Source organism: Carica papaya, chromosome 5, assembly GCF_054855325.1.
Source record: "Carica papaya isolate Zhongbai chromosome 5, ASM5485532v1, whole genome shotgun sequence".
NCBI classification, from domain to species: Eukaryota; Viridiplantae; Streptophyta; class Magnoliopsida; order Brassicales; family Caricaceae; genus Carica; species Carica papaya.
This window is the reverse complement of record NC_142313.1, coordinates 2,075,210-2,098,205: the sequence shown is the minus strand read 5'-3', so window position 1 is coordinate 2,098,205 and position 22,996 is coordinate 2,075,210. Positions and strand designations below refer to the sequence as shown.

The 22,996-nt window shown below is 33.8% G+C and overlaps 6 protein-coding genes across 11 annotated transcripts; 1 reads left to right on the top strand and 5 right to left on the bottom strand.

The window, feature by feature from the left end:
- Window positions 1–15: 15 nt before the first annotated feature.
- U1A (spliceosomal protein U1A) lies at window positions 16–3,010 on the bottom strand. Its single transcript, XM_088220113.1, has 5 exons — window positions 2,831–3,010; window positions 2,566–2,738; window positions 1,693–1,786; window positions 1,196–1,287; window positions 16–504 (listed from the first exon to the last, which is right to left on the bottom strand). The coding sequence occupies exons 1-5, from the start codon at window positions 2,919–2,921 to the stop codon at window positions 214–216; spliced, it is 741 nt and encodes a 246-aa protein (XP_088076239.1). The 5' UTR covers window positions 2,922–3,010; the 3' UTR covers window positions 16–213.
- A 5,281-nt stretch (window positions 3,011–8,291) lies between these two features.
- On the top strand, window positions 8,292–9,252 carry LOC110821234 (protein SENESCENCE-ASSOCIATED GENE 21, mitochondrial-like). The gene is made up of 2 exons (XM_022051000.2): window positions 8,292–8,583; window positions 8,689–9,252. The coding sequence occupies exons 1-2, from the start codon at window positions 8,510–8,512 to the stop codon at window positions 8,912–8,914; spliced, it is 300 nt and encodes a 99-aa protein (XP_021906692.1). The 5' UTR covers window positions 8,292–8,509; the 3' UTR covers window positions 8,915–9,252.
- Window positions 9,253–15,178: 5,926 nt separating this feature from the next.
- Window positions 15,179–16,102, bottom strand: LOC110821414 (uncharacterized protein At5g01610-like). The gene has a single exon (XM_022051253.2). The coding sequence runs from the start codon at window positions 15,793–15,795 to the stop codon at window positions 15,286–15,288; it is 510 nt and encodes a 169-aa protein (XP_021906945.1). The 5' UTR covers window positions 15,796–16,102; the 3' UTR covers window positions 15,179–15,285.
- Window positions 16,103–16,352: 250 nt separating this feature from the next.
- LOC110821415 (uncharacterized protein At5g01610-like) lies at window positions 16,353–16,829 on the bottom strand. The gene has a single exon (XM_022051254.2). It carries the CDS (start codon window positions 16,827–16,829, stop codon window positions 16,353–16,355), a length of 477 nt encoding a protein of 158 aa, XP_021906946.1.
- A 1,189-nt stretch (window positions 16,830–18,018) lies between these two features.
- LOC110821407 (uncharacterized) lies at window positions 18,019–18,856 on the bottom strand. Its single transcript, XM_022051244.2, has one exon. The coding sequence runs from the start codon at window positions 18,819–18,821 to the stop codon at window positions 18,204–18,206; it is 618 nt and encodes a 205-aa protein (XP_021906936.1). The 5' UTR covers window positions 18,822–18,856; the 3' UTR covers window positions 18,019–18,203.
- A 301-nt stretch (window positions 18,857–19,157) lies between these two features.
- On the bottom strand, window positions 19,158–22,666 carry MRL7-L (Thioredoxin superfamily protein). 6 transcript variants are annotated; one of them, XM_088220109.1, is made up of 7 exons: window positions 22,474–22,665; window positions 22,069–22,270; window positions 21,345–21,898; window positions 20,267–20,348; window positions 20,051–20,162; window positions 19,783–19,964; window positions 19,158–19,456 (listed from the first exon to the last, which is right to left on the bottom strand). In XM_088220109.1, the coding sequence occupies exons 2-6, from the start codon at window positions 22,255–22,257 to the stop codon at window positions 19,816–19,818; spliced, it is 1,086 nt and encodes a 361-aa protein (XP_088076235.1). In that variant the 5' UTR covers window positions 22,258–22,270; window positions 22,474–22,665; the 3' UTR covers window positions 19,158–19,456; window positions 19,783–19,815. The 6 variants fall into 6 exon arrangements, with proteins under 6 accessions (XP_088076235.1, XP_021907112.1, XP_088076237.1 ...); XM_022051420.2 differs by lacking the exon at window positions 19,158–19,456 and having other exon boundaries at window positions 19,610–19,964; window positions 22,470–22,666; XM_088220111.1 differs by lacking the exon at window positions 19,158–19,456 and having other exon boundaries at window positions 19,610–19,964; window positions 22,069–22,259; window positions 22,470–22,665.
- Between the last annotated feature and the right edge of the window lie 330 nt (window positions 22,667–22,996).

Here is a 22,996-nt window from a genome sequence, read left to right as displayed (position 1 = left end):
CTACACAAATTTCCCTTCTGTTCCAAACATAGCCATTTTCACATTCAATCGGGTCTATAATACAAGGACAAAGTCATTGAAACTACTTGGGTATACAAACATTGCCGCTTATCTTATACTCAGATATTCTAAAGAGCCAATACATAAAGCTGATGGTGACTACCACTAGCTTTCTCCTATCCTGAATAGCAAAACCAGATAACAACTCACTTTCTATTTCTTGGCATAGGTAATCAACATCTGGTTTTGCTGTATCTTGAATCCTTGGAGTCCTTGCATTGCAACTGTTGCTTGCATCTCATCGGCATACTCCACAAAGGCGATTCCCGGCTTTGCTTCCACCATCCTAACCTCCTTAAACCCAGGGTATTGGCAGAAGAGCATTTGCAGCATCATTGGTGTTGTCTCGTGCGGAAGATTCTGAACAAACAATATGCTGTTTGGCGGAGCTGGTGCCTCAGGAACCATAGATTTTGCACCACCTGGGTAAGGTATTTGTGACAGCTGCAAGAGTTTGGAGGAGAATGAAGCAAAATGATCAAGATTGTATAAAGGAATTGCATTAAAATGAACAGACAACCTCCATCCATTTTTTAGTTAATTTGATAAAGATGAAGTGTATATATAATATATAACTCGCACACAAGTGCGTCTAAAGCAACTATTGACTTATAATGACTGTTAAACAAGCATATATACTACTTTCCAATGAAGATCTTTTCTGAGGACAGCATCCTTCTATTAGTTTAGAAGTAGATAATCCATTCTCTTTAATTTGCTCGAAAAAGTCTAGAAAATGAGGACCCTCCGACAATTCTTGTAAAGACAGTTTTTCTACAACTGTAGACGTACTTTTTAGTACTGGAAAGAAATAAAACTCCATAGACCTAACCAATGCCTTACCTCTGTTTGCCTATCCAATTAACTCATTTGTGGTTTACATGCATCTCCTTTTCTGGAAGTAGTAATTACCGCATTCATGGTGCATGTTCATAATACATCTCTTCCAGACCACCATTGATTTTGCACCAGATGTATTTCCAAATAGACATTGTATTTTGGACACAATTCACATAAACCAAATGGCAAAAACACAGCAACTAACCCATTCATATGAAATTATATATATCAACTGTTTGACTAAATTTCACATGTATACGGAGAAGAGATCTTTAGAAGCATTATATATGCATACCGGAGGCATTGCACCATAGGCGCCAGCGTAACCAGTATTCAGACCCATGCCCATCTGATTAGGATCATGTTGCTCTTTCCGTTTCTTGCCAGCTCCATTTATGAAAAATAATGAAAAAGAAAATTTCAGGAATGCAAACTCAAAGGAGAAAACAAACTCAAAGCAGCAAATTAGTCTCTAAGGACCACAATAACAAGATGCTAACAAATTAGGACTTCATGTTGATTGCTAGTAGATCCAAGACAATAGAAGTTAGAAGAGAAAATCATAACTCTTAAAAATTGTATACTACTTACACAGCACGAGGATCTTGCTAGGATTTAGAAATCACTCAAACAAATAATTTTACCTATATGAGATTTCTAAATTAATATAGATTTAGGAAAATGTTTGTACCAAGGAGAACACATTAATCTTAGGAGTAATAATACCATATGCACGCAGAAACATAGAGAGACAATTCAATAAGTAAATAACAATGGAATTTAAAATCTCACTCTTTTCTTCATGTCTCTTCCTCTTTTCCCGTGGAACAAAAGTACCATCAGCCTTCGCAATAATATCTGATTTTGTTTTTGCATATTGTATTCTCTGTATTGTGAACATCATACATCATTATTTATTTGCAGAAGAAGCAAATCTTCTCTCCAACTTGAAGAAATGATTATCAGAAGAAAAGCAAACCATATGATCCATATAAAAAATAACCTTCCTAAATCAGCCTCTATACTCAATGGACAAGTAATAAGAGCAAAACTCAGGAGTATACTAATTCAATCAATTTGAATATAATCGACAAAATGAACCTCTATACTTCGTGGAGAACTGCAGTTACCACACAAATGTAACATATGAACAAAAAAATTTTGCTACTGAACTGTCCAAAACACCCAAGATCTAAATGATCTGGTTCAAGGATAAGTGCAAATATTCATGCATTTATAAGGATTACTTCCTTATGTTTCCATTATAAATTCATACCTTATATATCAAGAACGTTATCAACTAAGTTTCCATGAAACTACTATTAGAATGGCATTTACATGCACTAACCTTGAGTTCCATGGGAAACTAGTATTAAAACAGCACTCACGTAACACTAGCCTCTTTCTCGTTAGACTAGAAACCACTGTATATCAGAAATTACAGTAATCCCAAATCAAATTCTCAACTTTTTTTAAAATCAGAATCTACATAACCAATAGATGCACTAATCTTGTTCTGAAGCACCAATCTACTAAACTTTTTTCCGTATACTTTTTTAGCAATCTTACCAGATTTAACAAGATTGAAAAACAACATAATAAGGCAGCCTAAGAAACAAGCAGATTAATTCATAAACAAAACAAAAGAGTGAGAGAAGGCGGCACCATAGGTTTATCGTAGAAAGGAAAGCCGTTCATTTTCGTAATAGCATTACTAGCAGAGGAGACATTCTCAAAAACAACCCATGCCTGGCCCTTGTGCTTCAGCGTCTTGAAGGCCAACACCTCCAGTATCTTCCCAAACTGCGAGAACACAGCGTGCATAGATTTCTTCAATTCTGGACAAATGTTTTCATCAAAAAAATTCAGGCCACAAAAAACATACAAAAACCAAATTGAGAAATGGGGGAGTATTATGAAAAAAATGTACCGTCGATTTTGATTTTCTCGTTGAGATTGTTTATGTAGATTGTCATGTTAGCGGTGATTTCAGGTTCAGGATTGGGCTCCGCCATTTCCATGATTGACGATGCTGGCTAGTGCGTTCGATTTCAGAAAAGACGCCAACGAGTGGAAGTGAGGAAGTTCAGAGGGAAGAGAACTAATTTGGGGTTTGGGTAAAGCCCTAATTTTTTGTGGGAATTTTGAAAATTTGCAGAAATGGGCTTAAATTTTATTTTATTTTGGTTTTCGCCCCAAAATTGGCCGATTACTAGGTTTTAAAGAGACATGGCCCAATTGTCAGCTGCCAACGTTAATTAAATTAAATTAAATTAAATTAAAAATAAATATTTATTGACATATGGTTCTTATATTTTCTTTTTCTTATTTTTAAAGTGAGAAAATAGAAATATATTGTTTCCTAAAATAATAAAGAGCATAAGTTTGTTATTATATAGTTAAAATATAAAGAAAATATTGGTTAGAATTATATGAAAATTTGTTAATATATAGTTGAAACAAAAATAGATTCATCATATATTAAAAAATATATATATATATATTACTTGCATTATAAGCATAAGCGAACTGAAGAGTGAAATATGCATAAGGGATGTCTAAAATTATTTAATGAAATAAAGATTAAAATCAAAAGTATATTATCTATTGTTAGTGCGAATAAAAAAATAATTTTTATATAAAATTAAAGATGAAACTGAAAGCATACGTTAAAATAAATAAAAGAGGTCGCCCCTATAAACATAGGCGAGTTGGTCTGACTTGAGGTAGACGACTATTTATTCAAGTTAGGTTTCAAATTTGGGGAATGATGGAGGGCATACAAGCTAATATGGGCTAGTCGGTTAGGGTTTCAGTGTTTTTAGTTTTGGTTTATAAGTTTCTTTTATTGTCTAGTTTGAAAAAAAAAATGAGTTTATAAAGATAATAGACCGATATGAATTGGGTTTTTTGACATAGAATGTCATTGATCAAGGCTTGAATTGTGGCTTATTTAATTCAATATGGTTCATATAAAAACATGTCGGTTTAGTCCCTTCTTTCATTTTGAACCAAACATGTCAATTTAGTCCGGTTTTATAGGCCAAGTTTGGATAATAATCTACAATGTTTGTGTCTTTAAATAAATATTTTTAATAATTGAAGTAACATATTTACACTAATAGTAAATACAATAAATATTATATAATAAGCAAAGGTAATATAATTAATATTCTAACAACTACGCACATATTGTAATACCTTATCTCGAAATTTTATCCGCGATTAATTTTGATAACTTAAAAATATAAAAAAAAATCATTTATAAATTGATTTAATTTAATTTTGTTAAATTATTAAAAAAAATAGGTTATGGATGTAATCAAAAATAATTTTGGAAAAAATAAATAAAAATTTGTGTTCGGGTAGTGTTTTTTTTAAAAAAAATAAAAACAGATTATCAAAATGCAAATAGAAAAAATTTGGCCACGTAGAACTGCCAATCAACAACCTCGATGAACCGGAGCATGTTGCGTGGCAAGGCACGCTGATATCAGTGTCATGCGAGAGGCCACGCGGACGATGCGCATGCCCCACGATCGAACGGTCCAGGATCGATCCCGCGCGCGTTGACGACCCGAATTTGTTTCCTCCTTAGGCGTGATCAGACGGATGAGATTAATCGCGATAGACAGTTCAGATTCGTTTTCTATTTATGCGCAATCGGATAGACGATATCAATCACAATGAGCGGCCCAAATCGACACTAGATGGATATAAATACTTCACGTCGCATAGGAGCCCAAACCTTAGCCGCCAGCCTCTGCCAGAGAAGAAAAATCAAGCGCCGGATAAGAAGGCTGACTGCTGACTGCCACCGCACCGGAGCCACCGCACCAGAGCCACCACCGGCTACCAAAAAATATAAAAATTTCTGCTACCTGCTATAAATTCAATTCCGAGCATTCCTGTGGCCAAATCGGAGTAAGAGGGACGGCAGGTGAGCCGAAAATTACGGGCAAAGTCTGGCGGAGCTGCCGCGACCAAAACTCAAAAATCTCTCCGATGAGCCCGTTCTCATTTCACGTTTTATACAATTTTTCGATCACTGTGTTCACCGTCTTTTTCTATACAAGTTAGCAGAAGAAGGAACTTCAGCCGCAAAGAAGGACTGGCAGAGCCGCTGCACACGGTGATCCCCCCGCCGGTAGGTTTGGTATTTTTGGAGATTTTCCTGCCAACCGAGGCCCCTAACATATTTTTATGTGGGGGTATGTCTAAAACTGGTCAAGACCGGCTAAAATTGGCCAAAACTGACCAGATTGAGGTGAACCGCCGCCGTGGGCGTTGGAGCACGGCAGCTCTACCGCGTTAGAACCCCAAAATCAGCCAGAAAGAGTTTTGGGCACCGATTTTAGATTTATGGGATATTTTTAAATACGTAATGAGTGTTTTAGATTTTGCATGAAAAATTCAAGAAATTCGGTACTCGTTAAGAGGTGTAGAGACAACACACATCTTAAAATAACGATCCGGGTAAGAATCTTTCACCATATTCCCCATTATGGTAAATTGAGACTTAACGTTATATAATTTCGTATTTTTATGAAAAAATAGAGAATCTAAAATAATTATATGTCACTAGTGAAGACGGAATTAATTAATTAACAATTGTTTCAATTTTTCTGTTTATTTTATTGTACTGCTCTATTTGCTTGTTATTATATGGTGTATGTTCTAAATTTATATTTTTATAGTTTTATTGATTTATCTGATATATTCGGTTATATATTATCAGCATGAATATCGTTTAATTGATTTGTAAATATAATATGAGATAGTGATTTACGTGATTAGTGGTTTTGTTGATGGAAATCTCTATGTGAAATACTTAGTGGGCACCCAGGGAAATGACGGATGGGCTCGGTATATAGGGAACCCTACTGTGAACGTTACCTCAGTCGAACGGGACTGAAAAATCCTTTACCATAAAAGTTTGAAAGACATAGTTTATCATCATACCGGACGGGGTATCGAAACAATTGAATATTTGGCGTCAATTACCGGATGGGGTATGGAGACGACCAATTATTGTAAAAATTGAATATTGAGTTTACGAGTTGGGGGACATTCCTATGGATCTCCAGGGGTATCAGTAAGTATGTAAGAATATAAAGTTATTGCCTCCTGTTATCTTATGCTTTAAAATATAAATGTGGTATGAATATGGGTTTTCGTATGTTGTTTTTGGGAAAACTCTTTATGTGAGTATGGAATAAACGACTTTCTTTATATTAAATGAATTTACATCAAATTAAAGGTTTTAATAGTTGTTTTTATGATTTTTACCAATTTTCAGTTTTCCGTATATGTGATTAGTGCGATATTCTTATTGAATTAGTGTAGCTAACCAATTCATTAACCATTTTAAATCAAGAAGACCAATATCAAAATCCTGATCAGGAAGAGGGTTGTGAGTAATTCACCATCTAAATTTCCTTCAAGTATTAATGAAGGTTATCATAAAATACTTATTTATTCGTTTTTCTTTAACTATTTTTTTTTAAATTGACATTACCATATCCCTATTGGGTATTCTAAAATATTATTTATGGAATGCAAACTCTAAAGTCTACTATTAGATTTCGCATTTTAAATTATAAATTTATTTTATTTAAGTTCCGGGCCTTTACACGTATAATACATACTTCAATTCGAATCTATAAATTTATAAAAAATCATAAAAGTACGAACAATTATTGTGGTATTTTTAAATAAATTAATTTTTTCTTTATGCTTAAAATTTTTATTTAATTAAAATTAATCAACTATTAAATTTGTATATTAATGTTAAGATATTATATTTTCGAATTGAATATAATATTTAATTATACAATTATTTTTTTATAAGTTCAACTTTAAGATATTATATTCCTCAAGGACTATCTAGATAATTCATACATCTAAAGTTTACAATATAAAAGTGACTTCTAATTTATAACATGTGATACTCGTGTAGTCAATCACAACACATTGTGAACAAATAGTTGTCGGTTACTATAAATTATATGAATAGTATATAATTATTTAATATCACTCGCAATCATACGTATAGGTAACAAAAAAAATCACAAATGAAATATAGTAAAAAAAATTAATACAAGAGTAATAATAAAGAAAAATAAATAATTTTGAGAAATAGTTAAATTTATAGGCATGTTATGAAATAACGGTAACGAATTTATAATATTTAATTTAACGATATTAAATAATTAATTTACTAATAAATTAGTGAAAATATAATAAAATTTTAATAAATTAATTATATTTATAAACGAAATAACATTTTGCATGTTAGAGTTATTTAGTTAAGACAATAATAATAAATTAAAATTTTAATTTAATTTTTTTATTCGATAAAAATAAATACTAATTAATATGTTGTTATTTAATTTTATTTTTTTTATTGAATATAAAATATTAGGTCGGATTTTTTATTTAATTTAATTTTATAATAAAAAATTAGTTAGTACAAAGTATTTATTTTATTTAAAAAATTTATAATTTATTACTATACAATTTAATTTAATCATCCAAAATATTACGAACATATTACTAAGTTAAATTATATATATCATTAAATCAAATATTATATATTAATAATTATTTTTATATAATATTAAGTGAAACAATACGCGCGAGTGACGACTGAGGTTTGGACTTTGGTGTTGACTAAGACCGCGGCAGACCTTTCGCCACGAGAAACGGTCACTTTTGCAGTTCGCTTCCTAGAAAGAAAGCCAAGTCCCGCCGCCTCATCTTATCCGCTAATTTCTCGACACGTTGACGGCCCAGATTTAAAGTTGCTCCATTTGCATAGCCTTTTTGGAACTCACTCCTAATTCTCGCCGACCTTCGCCCTTTCTCGTGCTCCCTCACGCGTTTGATCGCGATTGAAGTTAACTCTCTCTCACACCCCTCCAATTTGCCCCCACGTAAATATTAGAGATGACAACCACGCACTTTGCTCTTTTACATTTATGCCCTTAATCTTTTTCCTCCTAATTTAATTTTTAAATTTATAAATTTATTTCAACTATCAATACATATAAATGAAAATTTTAGCATAAAATAATTGAAATTATTTTTAATTTAGTATAGAATTTTAAAATTGTAAATAAATGTTAATTTTAATAAATTCAATAAAAATAATTAAGTTGCTTTATTTAATAATTATATATAATAATATCATTCGATTAAAGTGAATCAAGGGATTCAGGGGTATTTGAGTAATTTCACCTTTCAGATTCATCACTCCAAACCAAATGCACGTGAGTGGTCTGGAGCCCTAATTTGACGAGGTCCGTTAACTGCTTCCAGTGGATCGTATTCGTTGACGAATATCACGCGTTCTTTCTTTCTCCGCTTCTATATAAACCCTTCTCCTCTCCTCCCTGCAACTCACTCTTCGCGCATAGACGAGACAGAGAGAAAGAGAGAGAGGAAAAGCGAGAGGCAGCGAGAGAGATCTTTTTTCGATCGTTGCCAACGAAGTTTTCTTTTTTCTCTTTCTCTCAACGGCAATCTGAAGCGAAGTTTCTGTGTAGCGGTGTCAAGTTCTTCTTCTTTCTGCGCTTTGGACCTGAAAACTCTGTTAAAGTAGTTTGAAATGGCTCGCTCTTTCTCAAACGCTAAGGTTTTCTCTGTTTTCTTCGCCGATGGAATATCAACCGCCGTCTTTAGGTGAGTTATCGAGTTTTCATGTCTCTTCGTGATGATTTTCGTTTAGGTTTGGCTTTTACGTGTTAATCTCTGGTTCTTATCTGGATGTGATTTGTGTATTTACAGACGAGGATATGCAACCGGATCGCAAGGAGTGGTATCGAGCGCGGGGAGAGCCGGAGCTTCGAGAAACAGCGCCGTGTTGAACAAAACAGGAGAGGAGTCTGCACGGTCAACCGAGAAGGTGTCCTGGGTGCCCGATCCGAAAACCGGCTACTACAGGCCCGATAATGGCACCAAAGAGATCGATCCCGCGGAGCTACGCGCCACGCTCTTAAACAACAAGCACTAAAAATGGAGATGCCTGTAACAAAACAGTTACAAAACAAAAAAACGAGATAGTTCTTAAAATTTTAAAACGTCGTCGCTTCTTTGTTGAGCAACAAAGAGCTAGTGTTCGGTTAAAGGGAGAAAGGTGAAGGTGTGGTACAGCGCACGGAGATATCGGTGCGTCCGCTAGTTCTAAACAAATCATAGATGTCTAATTCTTTGATTTACCGTTGATGTTGATGGGGCAGTTTCTCTTACGTTACTTTCTGCTTTACGATGAGGTCGGAGCTAATAGTTTTTATTAGTTCTAATGATGATTAGTGTAAGAAAAATCCAATGAATAAATTAACTTTGTCATGATTAGTATGTCCGGAATATTTGCTTTTATTATAATTACACTTCAAAAATATTGATTATATTTGGTATAGTGGTTTTTCTTTAATCAAATCTTTCGAGTATAAATATATACACATATATATACAGTTTCTTGATTACTAATTAACTTTAATTAATTAAATAATTACAAGCGTTGTGTACATGTATATATACACACACATATATATATGTGCACATAAATATAATATCATTTTTGAATCAATTTTTGGACATTGAAAATAATATATATATTTTTCTTGTCCGGTTAAAAGAAAATTCAGTCGGATTAAAATTAAGAAAATTTTATTATAATCCTAATAACCAGCGGAGTGGGCGAAGAAAATATTGAATCCACATTTTCCTTGAGAACAACACATGTTTTTATTTTTTTTATATTATATAACATAATGTATTGACAGGGTATTTAAGAACCAAATTAAATTATGAGAATTATCATTGCTTGCAAGTTGCAGACAACTAATTTTTTTTTTTTTATACTATCATTTTCGTTGCTTTATCGAGTCTATATTATGAATTAAGATAAAATTTCATTATAATTATGAGTGAGACAAATTATATAATTAACATAATTGTAAAATTTTATTCATTGAAAAGAAAGACACTGTAAAATTTTTCTAATTTTAAGTGGGGAAACTTTAAATTTGAGATCTGCTAGCCACATGCTCTGTTATTCTATATTTAAAATTTAAACCCAGTAAAATTATAGTTTCTCTTATATATATATATGTATATGTATATGTTGTGTGTGTGTATATCTTGTATATGTAGATAAGCTCGGAACAGATGCCTTCTCTGTTTTGGACTGTGTCTCTGTTTTGGGTGATTGAGGAGTGACCGCAATCGCAGCCGTATTAATAGTCCGTGGAAATAAATATGAGAAAGACATTTGTGTTAAATAGTTTGAAATGATTAACTCAAAGATTAAATATATATATATATATACATATATATAAAAGAAAATTGAAGATGCGGTGAATTGCGGGAAGGTCGAGAGACAAGGACATGCTTAACAGACAGTGAGTTGTCTGGTGTTGAAGAGTCAATTACATTAACTTGGAAAACATACATACATACATACATACATACATATATATATATATATATTATATAGACACGACACACACATGCATACATACAAAAAACATGTACTATAATAAGGAAGAGGAAGTTGCCGATGCATGCATTATGGATAAGCGCACACAAGCTTTGAACCTTCTGGATTCCCATCACCAAATAATTTCATGTCTCCATTAATTACTTGCAAGTGGAGAATTTCATTTGCGTTTCAACACTTCCTTCCCTTCTTTATTTATTTATTTATTTATTTTTTTAAAAAAATAATTGACAGCAACATTTGCCAACTTGCACCCAACTCTCTTTATATATAGAATGGTATTATTTATATATATATATATATATATATACATGTATATGCATATGTTGGTGGAATTCGAGTGATCCACGTGTTTTTTAGTAAATTATTTTTTGAAAGAGACATAAAATTTTTGTAAAATTATTCATGCAAGTTATAATTATTAAATACCAATATTTATTTTTTAATTAAAAATTCATACATTCCACCAATTATATAATACAATACTTTAGTAATCAATACATGTTGATATACAGTTTACAATGTGAATTCACACTTTTACAAAAAAAAAAATATATATATATATATATATATATATATTCATTTGGGTATTTATTATTAAGAACCAAATACTCTTCAATTTTAAGGCATGGATATTAGAAAACTCTACTTTTCAGCCACTCCAAGAGAAACAATTTTGGGAACTTTAGATTTCTGACGTTCAGGTTTGGATATTAAACACTCTGTTCTTGGCTTTTGTTGATGGAGGACATGACCCATGGCTTGACTCAAAGGCCAATATGTTCCTAAATTCTTCTCTCAATGACAGACAACTCATGATTATAGCAGTAACTTTTATAATATTTACCAGCAAATAGAAGTCAAATAATAAATTATACTTAATGATTACTTAATGTTGTAAACAATCATAAAAACTGCATTACATTTTACATAAAGATTTGTATTTGCCTTCTCTTTTCTTTGCCAGAAAGAAGAACGAATCATACCAACAATTACCTTTTTCTTGGGTGACTCCATGTGCAATGCCCAAAAAAACTGAACTTTTGATTGCCAGTAGCAGTCACCCAATTGGCAATATAATGCTTCACTCTTATGATCCATTCACTATTCTTCTATTACTACTGTATTGATAAATTTACCTCTTTCCTGATCTATGTATTTCTGAGTAAATAATGTTATAATTGATGTGTAAATATGGTATAATTCTCATTTAAAAGAATAGTGCAAATATGGGAGTTCTCTGGGGCTAATAAGAGATGGCTTATCGAGTATGGATTCATGTACTAAATCAAGAGGTGGCTTCTCAAGTTTGGATTCATGTACCAAATCAAAAGGGTTGGATGGGTTTAATTGTTAGATGGTTCGATTCAATGAACGCTTTTTACAGAAGTTAACGAACGTGATATCTTTAGTCGAAGATCTATCTTTCCGACAACTACTTGGTTCGTATGGAGAAAAAGAAATGAACACTTGCAGAGAAATGATGGCGAGAGTAGTACTGAGGATTAGTAGAACAAGAATCCGCACGACCTTCTCAAAAAGAAGTCAGCTAGTTCGGTCAGTGTAGTCATGCTGCGCATTCCAAACAAGCACCACATGTTACTACCACCGACAACCATAATAGCCTGCCGGGTAGCACAAACTTAATATGGATGGATTTGGCTTTGGAGACCCTAGCAACGATCTGTGGCCGTGATTTGAGATAGTAGTAGTATATGGTTGGCGGGCTTCATGAGCCGCATTAGGATCAACCACACTCTATTACAACCGAGTTCAACAGTGTCTATGATGGTCTCAAATTGGATTGAGAGAATGGTATTCAGAGACTGATTTTGGAGACTGGTTATTTTCTTGTTCAACAACTCCTTCAACAACCTATACAGTAACAATTCGATGATTACTCCTATTGAGATCCATATCCGTGAGATCCTCTCCCGTTGTTAGGAAGCTCAGATCTCTCACGTTAATCGGATTGTTATTAAGATCCATATCCGTGAGACCCTCTCCCGTAGTTAGGAAGTTCAGATCTCTAACATTAATCAGATTGGGAATATGTGCACTCAGTTTTTAGTGGCTTGAACTCATTACATCCTTGTGGGCTTTACTGAAAGTTATAAAAGCCTTCGATGACCTTGTTCTTTATCTCTCTATGGATAATTATGATCCTACTTAGGCTCAGTTCACCAGGTGATAGTTTAATTCTTTTTGTTCTTTTTTTCTTCTCTAGCCTGAAAAAAATACTTGTAAACAAGTAACTCTATCTTACTAAGACCTGAATTCCTCTACTGATATTGAATCTGTATTGTTCATTTTATAGTTTGCTACCTCTACTACTATTTACATTTTATTTTTTTCATCTCATTTGTTTCTACATCTTTTTTCTTAGAAAATATTTAACACATAAAACTAATCACAATTTATATATATTTAATGTATACTTAAACTAATCCAATTCAAATCTCATCTAGTTATAATCAGACTTTCAAGGTCAATCTACATGTTTTCTTCTTTCTATTTTTACCACTCGGGTTCGGTACCAAACATCACATAGATATGCACTAATCACTGAGAATCATATTCAGGCGTAACCCAGATTCTAAATTTCCACTTGTTTTCTTCTATTTCTTCTTAGTGATAAAAAGAGCAAACTAATCTTTGCTTCATCAGTTAAAGCTAAAGGTGTTGCTTTCCTTTTTATCTTGCTCAGTAAGCCCATATCTTCACTGATTGCCACAACACTGGAAAATCTTCACCTAATCCCTACTCTGTATTTCATGCTCCTATCTAAACACTCACATGGAAGATCACTCCTAGTAGAGTTTCTAACGGACCCGTTATCATAATTAGGTTTCCCCAGTATGGAAAGCTAATAATCGGTATTTACCAAAGATCCAGACACATGACTGAGGATTATTCCTCGAAATCAATTTAACCGCTATAAAAGAAGCCTCTTCTGGAACAACACAATATTCTGAGAACACACTTGACTAAAAGGGTTTGAGCTTTAAAGGCTGTCTTTTAAAATATGGTAATGGCTTAAAAATAAGAATAGACCCAATCTAGGGTTCTTATGTCATTCACCATAGTTGGTAAAGCAAGGCCAGTGCAAATAAGCACAAAAAATTTGTTATTTGGGGTTATTGAATCTCGTGAGATGTTTTCGTACTTTTGACAATTTTGAAATCTCAAGGTTGCTACTCCTACATCCATGTTCTAACAGTAACCTTCAACAGAAGAAATTCCAAGCTTTAAAAAGTTGTGACTTTAATAAAATCTCATGCTAGGGTTGAAAATTGGAACAAATGAATTTCAGAACAAATGTGGAATTTCATTTGCAAGTATACTTTATATTCACATTCCAAAATAAAAAAATAGATATGCAAATAATTTCACATTTTCTTTTAAAGTTCATTTAATCCAGAAGTGGCTGCTTAAATTATAATAAACTGAACTAAATCCTAGGGTTCTCATACATCTACAGGGAACTATCACGCTTCTGATACATCTTTAGTATTGAAACTGTTCAAGAAAACAATTTCATGCTTGGTTCTGATTAGACATGCCAATTCTATGAATAAAAGTAAGAAAATCTTAAAGATAGCTCTGAATAACTATACATCCATCCATTAATATGCAGTGAAAAAAAGCCTAAAATATATGTCCTTTTACTACAAAACCAGAATGTCCTACTTCCAGCAGTAGTCAAGCAATACGCAAGACTTAAAACATCAAGAAAATTGTATATTTCAACACAGAACCTAGTTCTTGAAACAGAGGCTTGCCTATATCAGAAACTCAATATCCATTTCATTATGCCCATAGCCATACCATGCGACTCAGTCAATGTTCAAGAAATTCCCTGAGACCACACTTCTGCGTACCGGAAGTGCATTTTTAAGGCAACACAAACAATACATCAGTTAAGGATCAATTAAAATAAGGGGTGGTGGGCATAACAGGAAGTAGTGGAATTTGGGTTGGCTGGAAAGATTGTGGTGTGACCAGACAAAGGGGTTTTCTCAGTGGAAGAGAAGGTTGAATATGCCATATTAATCTAGCTCTGATACCATGTGCCCCATCAAGATGATACATCTGTGATTCTCTCATAATCATAGGAAGCTGGTTTCCAAGACTAACTACTAGTCTTGTAAAGAAGACTTTAATTAGAATTATGCTAATTCTAGTCCATCTATTGTTTGATTTCTAGTTAATTCTCACATTAAGTCTTAATACATACAATTCCTTTTTGGGTAAGAGTTTTAATATATATATGTGTGTGTGTGTGCGTGTGCGTGTCTGTGTATGTATAACTAAAACATAATTTATTGGGTTTGAGTCTGCACTAACCCCACCATCAACTCGAATAAATTTAGAATTAGAACTAAAGTTTGACTAAAATTTAGATGGACTCATGAACCATCACAACCTGAATATAATTTCTAAAATCATGCTACTACAAGCTTCCTTCTAGGCCTGAAGTCATGCTAGAATTTAACTAGAATTGGATTGAACCTCACCTTCTTCAGAAACAGAAGAATCGTATGACCATTCTGGTTCCTAGTTCTAGAAGCTTAATCTAGGATGAGCCCTCTTTCCAAGACAAAATTCCAACCATGAAGATGATAACTCGGTCAATAAATGCAATCTGAAACTCACACAAAAAAAATTAGCACCCGTGGGCCCCTTGGCTTGAATGGTTGTTGGAATGGTTCAATCCGTCCATGCTCACATCAGTGTATGACCCTTATCACTCGATAAAATCTAAAGCTAATTCAATGATAAATAACTAAGAAATCCCATTACGATTCATCTCAAAGTAGACATGTACAGACGTTTAAACTCCATTAAAACATCCCCTTCAACAAGGAACAAATTGAATTCTCCTAAAATGAAGAAAGCAAAGGGTTTGTTTTAAGCTTCCTTACTTGCCCATTAACGCAATCCAAGCCACATCCACACTGCGGGCACTCGTAGAAATTATTAATCGGGAAGCTCGCGGAAGCGATCCCAACAGAGAACTCGAGTTCGTCTCCATCCCTGACAACCTCCACGATATTCAGCCACAAGAACAGCACCTTCACGCTTATCCCACTCAAGTTCCAAAGCCTGTCATTGGAGATATACCCACTGACCGTAGATCTGTACTTCAATTGGTACGATCCCTCTAGAGCGAAGCTGCAAGAGCCGTTCAGATAGGCACGGAATTTGCCCGTGCTTTTGTCCAGCTCGTATTTCAAGACCCCTTTCGGAAGGAGTCCGACGGGAAAGTCATAGTTCCTGAGAGCTTCGTACGCCGTCGGTGCATCATTTGCTGAGGTGGAAGAGCTGGAGAGCGGTGAGAGGAGGACGAAGAAGAAGAGGACGAAGATGGGGAAAGTGGAGGTAACAGACATGGGTATTGCTCGAAATGCAAATATTATTTTCTATACAGAATCATACAAGGTCGATGTGACAGTTTTCTCGGATTCTCCTCGCAGAAAGTTTTTGTGAACGACGAGCAGATAACCAGAAAGTTCGGAGGGTAGGTCGCCAGCGAAAAGATGGAAGAAAGGTAGGAGGAGAGTGGGCCACGACGCCACGTCAGGTAAAACGGTGTCGTCTCGCTGCAGAATGATTTGGATCACTACAGGACACGTCGTTTTGGGGATTGAGTTTTGCGTTTTGGTTTGTTATATCCCACGTGATGACTGACTAGAGATTTTGTCTCTAGAAAAAAATAGACAAAAAATGGTTACTTAAAATAGGTTGTGGGTTTTTCTAAAATCACCTGCAGCTCACCCTGCTGTGTCATCGTGACCGTCGGATCTCCTTTTAGCAAATACAATAAAGCAGAAGCATAGAACCAGACTCCTCAGTCAATATTAGGCACATCCACTATTAACATTACAGATAAAACCTAATTACCATATACATAAAGCACAAAGTCAAGCAGTAAGCATCAAGACCTAAATCAAGAAGACGACAGCAATCCACCATTACCAATCTTCCTCGAATCACAGTCAAATCCACATCCACAGGTAGGGCATTCGTTGAAGTTATCGACAGGAAAATCCGCCGAAGTAATCCCGACCGAGAATTCGAGCTCATCGTCGTCGCGAGTCACTTTAGTAATGCTTAGCCACAGAAACAGAATCTTCACTTGGATGCCGGAGAGTTCAGAGAGCTTCCTCTTGGCGATAACACCGGTAAATGTAGACTTATACTTGAGCTCATACGATTGTATTGAGAATGAACAAGAACCGTTTAAGTGAACGGAGAACTTACCAGTAGAACTGTCTAATTTGTAGCCGAGTACGCCCTTGGGAAGAAGACCGATAGGAAAATCGTATTGTTGAAGAACTTCGTAGGCCGTAGGAGTGTCGTCGATGCCACCGCAGCGCGCCAATGGCACTGCGGTGAAGATCATGAAGAGAAATATCGCAAACATTTTTTAAAAAATACTGCAAGTATTTGCAGATCTGGCTGTAGATGTATATAGCTCACCAGACCCACATACACACGTATATATAGAAATTCCAGAGAGGTATTTAAGTTGAGGTAGTGAGTTCCATGGACATGGTATTGACTGCCTGGTTATTGATTATATTATATATGCAGCGGGCAGTCAAGATGAGAATTGCGGAGGCGGTGATATGAATGAGGTACGGTTGAAGACGATGATGACGTAAGATTGTTTTTGTCTAAATTCATTAATTAATTTGTAAAAGAATCATTACCGGTGGGTGTAATTTAGGTGGTAAAGTGATTAATGAAAATTTTAGCTCTTTCTAAATTGTATTTAATTGAAATTTGAATTTATATACAAACTTATTTATTTATAATGAGACATAAATTTACATAGTTTAATAATGAAATAAAATTTATACACTATAGGACAGTACAATTAATTATTATTTTTTATTTTAGAATTCTAAAATATGTGTTTATTTTAATTTAATTTATTTTTCTTATATGTATTGTATTATTGTTCATATCTTTGAAACTAGAATTTAAACCAAATTGAAAGAGAAAATTTTGATTACATGGTAAAATCATATATACTATGAATTTCATGATTATACATGTATTGTTTTCATCATTATGCATCCAACATATATATACATATAGCTTGAATGTGAAGTTGATTGGCATACATTTATTTACTCACGTAAATCCAATATCATGACTACTCATGTTCCCATGTTGTCCTTTTTCATATGGGTAGGAAGTTTCTTGCCCATTAACAATGACACCTCCATAATTCTTCGAAATCATTTACCACATATACGTACACAAATAAAAACACCTCAAATATATGTAACAATATATCTATGTGTATATATATATATATATACATATACTTTTACTCATAACTTGTTGAAAATTGATAAAGACAGTATTTGATATTGTTTGAATAATGTTCTAACTAAATATAAAAAATTTAATTTAACTTTTAATATGTTAAGAGTCTAACTATGTATTTTCATTTAAAAAATTACATTACAATTATTGTGTATATTTTTGCTAATTAACTAAAATTTATGAACAATCTAACAGTTAAAAGTTTATAACTTGAAACTAATATTGAAACTTTGAATTTTTAAAAATTGTACCTAATTTGTAAGATTACTTTAAAATTAAATTTAAGATATCCTTTTATTTTTATTTACTAGTACTTAGTTAAACATTACGTCCAAATATAGAATTATTTAACTAATAATCAATAATAATTATCAATTAAGAACTCCTAGCCGATCATTAATAATAATTATTTATACCGATCATCACTAAATTCACCAAATAAATTATCACTAATTACCGTTTAAGAAGCAGCAGCAGCAGCTTGAACTCCAGTGCTAACCAACTTATTGCAGTCAAGTCCACAGCCACAGTGCGGCGACTGCAAGAAATTCGTCACGGGGAAACTGGTGGAGGCGATTCCCACCGAGAAGAGAAGTTCGTCGCCGTCGAGCACCACCTGTACGATGTTGAGCCAGAAGAAGAACACCTTCACACTTACGCCGCTCAGATTGCTGACCCTCCTATTCGATATCACTCCTCTTATAACCTGCTTGTATCTCAGGTTGTACGATTGGATCGGAAAGCTGCAGGTTCCGTCCATGTACGCGGCGAACTCGCCGGTTTCTTTGTTCAGTTCGTACCTGGTTACTCCTTCCGGGAGCAGGCCCTTGGGCAAACCGTATTGTTGAAGAATTTCGTATGCTGATAATTTCTGAGGCTGGCCAAACGCGGTCTTCGTTGAGATTATAATACTTGACAGAATCAGGATGAGAGTCGCAAGCCAGGTCGCCTTTGAGTTCATGATCGATCGCCGTTGTTTGTTTTGGGGGTGGGGGAAGGGAGATGGATGCGACGGTGTTTGGAAAGGCAGACAATGGCGGTTGGTTGGAGTGGGAGGATAAATAATAAATATAGACATAGAGGAATAGTCATAGTGGATTTATTTTAAACTATGCAAAAAATAAGAATAAAACACTACGTATTTTATAAATTATATTTAATATGTTAATAAGAAATATAAATAATAAATAATATATATTATTATAATTTGAAATTATTATTTGGAAAATTAATTTTTTGATATCTAACTCAAATATAAAAAGAAAATTTTAATTATTTATTTACTTGATATTTTCACACAATATTTAATATACATTAAAAAAAAAAAAAGCTTAACAAAAACTAAAACTTTATGTATACATGTATATATGTATTTATGCTAAATAACTAGTAATTTCCTGAGAAATTTCTTACACTCGTGTTAAATAGATACATACAACTACTTGTATTGTATAAGATATTTATTTCGATAAAAAAATAAATTTATAAAATATATATTTATGGTTCAAATTTGTTTTATAGAAATTAAAAAATCAATGGAGATATATTGGTTCTGGGTGTTCTCTATACGTAGCTACATATCTACCATAAGCTCATTAGAAGGGAAGCTGACCCTTTTGTCCCATCTGGAAATAAATGCTTTTACCAAATGGATTGAAGAAGACTCCACTGGAGGAGGAAGAAGGAGACGTGAAGAAGACTCAGAGCAGTGAACTTTACAATAAGAAACATTATATCAGTTAAAGCTATGTAATTTCGGTTTTACAATTTATATCGTATTACTTTTTATAACAATTTATATCGTATCTGGATATAAATTATATCAGACCAAATCACTAAGAGCTGAAACTATAATTTGCCCCTAAATAAAATTTGATAATCTAAATTATATAAAACCTATGCATTAGAGAGCAGAATCACAAGCTTCAGCAAAAATCCGCAGAGAACAGAGGAGAAAAACTAGAAATTCATGGGAAAACGGATATACAATAAAAGAAAATATATAACATAGCAGCATATCTCTATTGTTTCCAACTTACAGTTAAGGGCAATTGTACCAATGGACTTCACTGTCAAGACAGCTTAGAACTGTTATTGAGCGTGATCGGCAGGCTGGGGATCGGCTCCTGGATGTTACCAATACCATCCAAACAAGGTGGTCTTGCAGCTCCGTAATAAAAGAATGCCATAATTTTCGAGAATTCATCTGCAGTTCGGACACCTGAATTTGCTAGCAGATTTTCAGATCATACACAACTGGACAGAAAGAAACATATAAAACCTATTTTCGTTAGTTTAAGAAATTACCCTTCTCGCGGTATAATATCCTTCCAGCTTTAGTGAAAATAATTTCTGGAAACATAGATACTTGTAGAGCAGAAACTAAATCATGCTCAACTATAGCATCAACTGCAACACACTGATAAAAGAATTATTATGTCAGACACAATGACCTTCAGATATTGAAAGGTTGAGATACAGATATTTAAGGCAAATTATAAATTGTTAGATCCATTTACTTACTCTAGGGGAAGGTAGCCTGCAGTTCCATATGATATGTATAGCTTTCTCCAATTCATCTCTAACTTCTTCGTTCTCTTTTGGACTGCAAAGAATGATATTTTAATTAGACTACAACATGATTCTCGGACAAGCTAAATGTCAGAAGTTATGGTTCGAAGTACTCTGCATTAGATTCTATCCTAACAAATGTATAAAGTCATTATTGATTCTCACATAGCGAATGTAGAATTAATCCTTAGTTCACGCAGTGCATAGCTATAAGATCTTTTGTGGAAGCAAAAGCCTAATCATAAGAAGGAAAAAACTAGTCCTAATACCATATTGGATTCTAACCCAAGATGTAGAATGATCCAATAGATACATAACCGTTACAGATCATCATACTTAGTCGATATACAACCGACATGACTTAATTGACCTGTAAGTAAGTAATTACAAAAGAGGTGTCTCACAACTGACATGACTTAATAGACCTGTAAGTAAGTAATTACAAAAGAGGTGTCTCAGATGCTTGAGCTTCCGTGAATAAGAATCTAGAACATTCTCTGACATAGTTCATTAAAAGTTTCATTTGTATAGTAAACCAGCGGTAATCAGACTGAATATATATGCATGTGTCTCCATATATAAATCCAAAGATAGGCAAAACAAAGAATAAAAAGCACCAGAAAATTCTTTATTCTTTTGGATTAGGACATTCACATATCACTGGCCAAGCTTGACACTAAGGAATTGCTAAAGAGGTAAGATTACAGAAGAGGTTTTGAAGAAACCACAAGTTTGTTCTCGAGCACTATACATATGGAACATCTCAACGTGTTGAGAAGATAATGATAATCATAGAGAAGTCTCTACTCATGGATTAAAACTGCACTAGCATGATAATACCAGACGATTTGAGACTACTTATGAACCAAGAAACTTGGATGCAAAGATAACAGGAGGCTACATCAATCATCAGGATGATAAGTCTACGTTCTCAGTTGCCAGTAAGGGATCAGTGATTACTAATTCAAGTTCAATCAAGCGATGGGGCACAAATAAAAGCAAAAACCAATGAAGCAAAAGAAAAACTAACCTCTTATACCGGTTATGGACAAGAACAATTAGAGGACTGATGTCTTTGAACACGGTCTCTTCCCACTCTGCAGCAGTAATGTCTTTGATTGGGCGTATATAATCATCATCCTGCCACACTATCTCATTGTCACTTTCATAGTTTCCATCCTCTTCGTCGTCACTGTTCTTCTTGACATTTTTTATGGTAATCTTGTTGAAAAATTGACCCAAGTTAAAACCTCGACCATCAGCGTCTTCAGGCCAATCAGGATCATCCTCCTCCACGACAAGCGGGTAATCAGCAAGAAGTTTTTGCATTTTCTTTCTCTTTTCAACCAGGTCAAGTTCCTCCTCGATATCCGGATGCTGATCAATTACATCACGAATCTTTCTTCTCCATTCGCGTCTCTCTTCATCATCAACCAGATATGAATCATCAACTGCTTTTTTGAATGACTTACCACCATCCTCCTCATCATCACTATCACTAGATTCTCCTCCTATCCTTTTCCTTCCAAGTTTTTCCACCATTCCATTGGCTTTTACAACTCTTTTTCCTCTTAATCTACCAAACTACCTTTTCCGAACAAAATCCATTTCAATAATAAATCTACTGCTTAGTAATTACACATGCAACAAAAAATTATAAAAAGCTAGAAAACCTTTCAGAAACACTTTTCAGAAACATGTAATTCTCAAATCTCAACTATTAAATAGAAAATAAACGGAAGTTAGGAACAAACCCATGAAGGAAATTGAGTCGTTGATGAGCGATTAAACCGCTTGAAAACGGATGACGAGGAAGCCTCTAAGCTGATTCTGTTGTGCTGGAAAGGATGACAAGTACCAAAGATTACAGGCAGAACATTCATGTCGCTCCGTCTTACAGGTGGAAAGAAACAGTGCAACTCTGAAATACGATTTACTGCCATTCCTATGAGAAAACTATAAATTGAATAATCAGAAATTGAAAAAATGAAAATATAAAACACTTGAAAGAAAAATGCTGAAAAAATCAGCGAGAGATTCTCGAAGATATCAGAAAGGCGTAGAACTGCCTGGTCCGTGCTTTAAGAAGCTTTGAGTCATCATTCATGGAGAAAAGAAGAGGAAAAAGACGAGAAAGATTGGATAGCAAGTTTACCAACCGGTGATTGTGAGACGAACTGAAGCTGAATTATACAAGCTCAAGCTCCGTCTCCTTCCTCCATCTTCTCCATTAAAACCCTTCCTCTGAAATGGATAATGCGACCACGGGCAGCCAGCGCGAAGAGATCCCGCCTCGTACTTATTTATTTTTACTTCTCATTTTCTCAGTTTCAAATTTAAAGGATTTTATCTGCACCTCTATATTTTCATAATTTACATTCCAACACGAATTTGTCGGACGGAAAAAGTTAATTTTAATAAAATATTTAATAAAAAAAAATGAAAATATTAAATAATTAATCAAGCCAATTGTTCAAGATATTTAATTTAATAAAAAATATTAAAATGTCTACTTATTCTTTTCATTAAATCACAAATTATATTTTTGGAATAAAATATTTATTTAAAATTATTTTTTAAACAATCCAAATGACAAGTGTATATATTTTTTAAATAAAAGTACAAAATTGTATTGAAATAAAAGTACCAAAAGGGCACCGTTCGTTTACAAAAAATTTACAA